The sequence below is a fragment of the Ailuropoda melanoleuca genome, chromosome 2 (assembly GCF_002007445.2).
Source record: "Ailuropoda melanoleuca isolate Jingjing chromosome 2, ASM200744v2, whole genome shotgun sequence".
Taxonomy (NCBI): Eukaryota; Metazoa; Chordata; class Mammalia; order Carnivora; family Ursidae; genus Ailuropoda; species Ailuropoda melanoleuca.
This window is the reverse complement of record NC_048219.1, coordinates 33032430-33035137: the sequence shown is the minus strand read 5'-3', so window position 1 is coordinate 33035137 and position 2708 is coordinate 33032430. Positions and strand designations below refer to the sequence as shown.

Here is a 2708-nt window from a genome sequence, read left to right as displayed (position 1 = left end):
AGCCCAAACTAACCCCACGTGAAGTGACGGACTGTTCTATGACTGCAAAGATGGAAACGACCTTCTACGACGATGCCCTCAACGCCTCGTTCCTCCAGTCCGAGAGCGGCGCCTACGGCTACAGTAACCCCAAGATCCTGAAACAGAGCATGACCCTGAACCTGGCCGACCCGGTGGGCAGCCTGAAGCCGCACCTCCGGGCCAAGAACTCGGATCTCCTCACCTCGCCCGACGTGGGGCTGCTCAAGCTGGCGTCGCCCGAGCTGGAGCGCCTGATAATCCAGTCCAGCAACGGGCACATCACCACTACGCCGACCCCCACGCAGTTCCTGTGCCCCAAGAACGTGACAGACGAGCAGGAGGGCTTCGCCGAGGGTTTCGTGCGCGCCCTGGCCGAACTGCACAGCCAGAACACGCTGCCCAGCGTCACGTCGGCGGCGCAGCCGGTCAGCGGGGCGGGCATGGTGGCTCCGGCGGTGGCTTCGGCGGCGGGCGGCAGCGGCAGCGGCGGCTTCAGCGCCAGCCTGCACAGCGAGCCGCCGGTCTACGCCAACCTCAGCAACTTCAACCCGGGCGCGCTGAGCAGCGGCGGCGGGGCGCCCTCCTACGGCGCGGCCGGCCTGGCCTTTCCCGCGCAGCCCCAGCAGCAGCAGCAGCCCCCGCAGCCGCCGCACCACCTGCCCCAGCAGATCCCCGTGCAGCACCCGCGGCTTCAGGCCTTGAAGGAGGAGCCGCAGACGGTGCCCGAGATGCCCGGGGAAACGCCTCCCCTGTCCCCCATCGACATGGAGTCGCAGGAGAGGATCAAGGCAGAGAGGAAGCGCATGAGGAACCGCATAGCTGCCTCCAAGTGCCGGAAAAGGAAGCTGGAGAGGATCGCCAGGCTGGAGGAAAAAGTGAAAACCTTGAAAGCGCAGAACTCGGAGCTGGCGTCCACGGCCAACATGCTCAGGGAACAGGTGGCACAGCTTAAACAGAAAGTCATGAACCACGTTAACAGTGGGTGCCAACTCATGCTAACGCAGCAGTTGCAAACGTTTTGAGGAGAGACTGTCGGGGGCTGAGGGACAACAGAGAAAAAAAAAATACACAGAGAGACAGACTTGAGAACTTGACAAGTTGAGAGAGAGAGAAAAAAGAAGTGTCCAAGGACTAAAGCCAAGGGTATCCAAGTTGGACTGGGCGGCGTCCTGACGGCGCCCCCAGTGTGCACGAGTGGGAAGGACTTGGCGCGCCCTCCCTTGGCATGGGGCCAGGGAGCGGCTGCCTGCGGGCTGCCCGGCTTTGCGAACGGGCTGTCCCCGCGCGAACAGAACGTTAGACTTTTCTTTAACATTGACCAAGAACTGCATGGACCTAACATTCGATCTCATTCAGTATTAAAGGGGGGAGGGGGAGGGGTTCCAAACTGCAATAGAGACTGTAGATTGCTTCTGTAGTACTCCTTAAGAACACAAAGGGGGGGTTGGGGGAGGGGAGGCGGGAGGGAGGTTTGTGAGAGCGAGGCTGAGCCTGCAAATGAACTCTTTCTGGCCTGCCTTCCTTAACTGTGTATGTACATATATATATTTTTTAATTTGATGAAAGCTGATTACTGTCAATAAACAGCTTCATGCCTTTGTAAGTTATTTCATGTTTGTTTGTTTGGGTGTCCTACCCAGTGTTGTTTGTAAATAAGAGATTTGGAGCACTCTGAGTTTACCATTTGTAATAAAGTATATAATTTTTTTATGTTTTGTTCCTGAAAATTCCAGAAAGGATATTTAAGAAAATACAATAAAATATTGGAAAAGTACCCCTCCCACAACCTCTTTTCTGCATTATCTATGGATTACCTATCTAGGTGAAGTTGAAAGAGTGAAGAGTCAACTAAAATCACTCTCAGTGCTTCTTACTATCAAGCAGTGGAAACTATTCTCTACTGGATTTGAGAATAACTGTAGCTGATGCTTTTGTCAACTTATCCTCTTCCCTCCCCCAACAATCTATACAGAGTTGCTTACAAAGGGTAGTGTGGCCCTTCAGAAGGCTGAGGGAAGGGAGGTTTCGGTGGTGAGGGACAGACAGTCCCCTGGGAAGTCAAAACAACTGGAAATCTGGATTATACCAAGTGGCATGTGCTGTGACCATTTATGATGTTAGCAGAAATTTAAGAGTAGTTGCTTATTCTCGAATCAGTAACAGTGGCAGATTTTTACAAAAGATGTATCCTTCCAATTTGGAATCTTTAACAATCCCTAGATAAAAAAGATGGTCTTTGCTTATGAATATTTATAACAGCATTCTTGTCACAATAAACGTATTCAAATACCAATAACAGATCTTGAATTCCTTTCCCTTTACTACTTGTTTCTTCCCAAGCTCCACACTGAAGCTTTTCTTCTCAGTTGCTGGGGTTAACATTACTGCCATCTGAAGTTACTGGGTAATTAAGAAGCAAAGAATTTAGGAAGAGTCAACACAGAATTTGCAATCTGGATGAAACATTCTCCCAGTTTCATTAATATTCTCTCTCTCTCCTCCACTCCCCTCTTCTCTTGCTCTGTCTCTTTCTCTCTCTCTCTCTGAAATAAACACATATACTTAGGCAAATTACCACAATAGCAGTTTACCATTTGGAATTCTACAGTTTATTTCTTAATTTGTCTCTAAAATAATCAACCTTGTTTAAGTTATTATTACAGAAATAGCCCTCAAAGATGGTAATC

General features: G+C 50.5%; 1 protein-coding gene across 1 annotated transcript; it reads left to right on the top strand.

Annotated features, from left to right (window-relative positions):
• JUN (Jun proto-oncogene, AP-1 transcription factor subunit) lies at nt 1-1795 on the top strand. Its single transcript, XM_019797447.2, has one exon. The coding sequence runs from the start codon at nt 39-41 to the stop codon at nt 1041-1043; it is 1005 nt and encodes a 334-aa protein (XP_019653006.2). The 5' UTR covers nt 1-38; the 3' UTR covers nt 1044-1795.
• Nucleotides 1796-2708: the final 913 nt, after the last annotated feature.

What these genes read in the sequence shown, in the direction of transcription:
- JUN (XM_019797447.2), top strand. Translation starts at nt 39, where the DNA reads ATGACTGCAAAGATGGAAACGACCTTCTACGACGATGCCCTCAACGCC.